A 1,940-nucleotide genomic window follows, 5' to 3' on the forward strand; every position below is an offset into this window, starting at 1 on the left:
CAGCAGGGCTGAGAAGGGCCAGGGCTTCGAGTCTGCGGTGGGTACTGGTCAGAGCCTGGGTGAGAAGGTCACTGCCCTGAGCCCTGCTGCTGAGCGCCCCCAATCACGCCAGCAAGGAAGAAGTAGGAAGTGGGGAGAATGGGGCCCCAGCAGAGCACCAGAGAACCCAGGCGTCCAAGGACCTGGCGTCCCCAAAACCCCCTGGTCCAGCTGCCTTCCCCGCAGCGACGTGCTGCCCGCACCCAGCACAGCTTGTCCCCAGCACCTGGTGATTGATGCCAACAGAGGCGGCTACAAGATCCCTGCTAGCCTAGCGCCCCGCCCCCCCCTTCCCCTCCTCTCCACTGGTCCTCTCAGTCCAGAGTGAGGGACACCAGCAGAGCTAAGTGGGGCAGGAGCCTGTGGGTTGAGAATGAGGGGCACTGGCTGGGCTGGGCTGGGGGGGACCCCTGGTCCCAGTCCAAAGTCGCCTTCCGCCCCCCAGCCCTGCTGGTGCCCCTCACTCCCAACATGCAGCCCCTGCTCCCAGTGTCCCCCGATCCCAGCCTGGGGGGGTCTGTACAATACCTGGTGCCCTGCAGTCTCACTGCTCTAATGCCTCAGCTCAGGTCCAAGGCCCTGCCAGTTTCCTCCCAACCAGCCTGACCCTGCTGTGACTGCTCCTGACCTTTTGCCTTTGACCCTATAACCTTTGGTTTTCTGGAAATGAGGCTCTTTAAGGAGACAGGAAGAGGTCCCCCCACAGTTGACACAGCGCTGGGAAGGGAGTGGGAGTTGGAGGTCAGAGCATGGGGACACTGGGAGCCCGGATGCCTGGGTTCTCTCGAGCTCTGTGTGGGGGCTGGATGCCTGGGTTCTCCAGGGTTGTCCGTGGCTCTGGTCCATCCCCACACCTGCCAGGGTCCATTTGGATGGGGTTTCTCTAGATGCCCCCCAGGGAGCCCCCTGGCCCCCACCCCACCCATTGCTGCCCATCTACCCCGTCCCCGCAGGGTCCAGGTCGAGTTCTACGTCCATGAAAACACTTTCAAAGAGCGGCTCAAGCTCTTCTTCATCAAGAACCAGCGTTCCAGTGAGTGGCCCTGATCCTGGCTTGAGGGGGTCCAGCCTAGGGAGGGAATCTCAGGCATTGGGGAAGGCATCTAACCCCATGTGGATTGGGAGTGAAGGGCACCAATGGGCCTGAGGGGGTAGCATTTAACCTTGTCCCTCCCTTGTCCCCTCCAGGCCTCCGCGTGCGGCTCTTCAACTTCTTCCTCAAGCTCCTCAGCTGCCTCCTCTACATTGTCCGGGTGCTGCTGGACGACCCCCGCGAGGGCCGGGGGGGCTGGTAAGTGCCTCCAGGAACAGGGAACATAGGCATCTGGGCTCCCAGTCTCTGCCTCCCCATTCTTGCCCCCATGGCCTTGCCAGTCTGTCTGTTCTCACTGGCTTTCATATGTCTTTGCAGCTGGGGCTGCCCCAAGCAGAACCACTCAAACCCCCCAGCAGCCCGGTTTGATTGGTGAGTGCAGGATGGGGGCAGGTGCCATGGGGTGGCGGGGAGTCTTGGAGCTAGTGCTGACTGTGGCTTCTCTCCCCTCCCCCCCAACTCTCCAGGACCCCCATTATCTGGGTCAACAGGCCCCTGCCCCTGTGGGGGTTGCAGGTAAGTGGAGGGCAGGGGGTTATGGGTTGGGAGTGAGGGGTATCAGCAGGGCGGGGGGTGGAAGACAGGGGGCTGAGGCCATGAAGATCAAGGGGGGAGCCAAGCCAGGCTGCCCAGAGACCCAGGAGCTGGCAAGGGGCCTGAGTTGCCCATGGGGGTCCCACACTAACCCTCACTGCCTCCCAGGTGCTTGTGGCTCTGATCAGCTTCCTGGAGACGATGCTGCTGGTTTACCTGGGCTACAAGGTACTGGATGCCCGGGGGGGGGGCACAGTGAGGGCATCTCTATGGG

The 1,940-nt window shown here is 62.5% G+C and overlaps 1 protein-coding gene across 1 annotated transcript in view; it reads left to right on the plus strand.

Annotated features, from left to right (window-relative positions):
* The first annotated feature begins 32 nt into the window (after positions 1 to 32).
* Positions 33 to 1,940, plus strand: part of LOC102372055 (potassium channel subfamily T member 2-like) — a 16,601-nt gene continuing 14,693 nt past the window's right edge. Inside the window, 8 exon segments of the mRNA XM_025203827.1 lie at positions 33 to 177; positions 179 to 287; positions 711 to 780; positions 993 to 1,072; positions 1,228 to 1,330; positions 1,451 to 1,504; positions 1,600 to 1,648; positions 1,835 to 1,894. Of these exon segments, the coding sequence (XP_025059612.1) occupies positions 139 to 177; positions 179 to 287; positions 711 to 780; positions 993 to 1,072; positions 1,228 to 1,330; positions 1,451 to 1,504; positions 1,600 to 1,648; positions 1,835 to 1,894 (564 nt within the window). The 5' untranslated portion in view covers positions 33 to 138.

The sequence above is a fragment of the Alligator sinensis genome, unplaced genomic scaffold (assembly GCF_000455745.1).
Source record: "Alligator sinensis unplaced genomic scaffold, ASM45574v1 scaffold707_1, whole genome shotgun sequence".
Lineage (NCBI taxonomy): Eukaryota > Metazoa > Chordata > Crocodylia > Alligatoridae > Alligator > Alligator sinensis.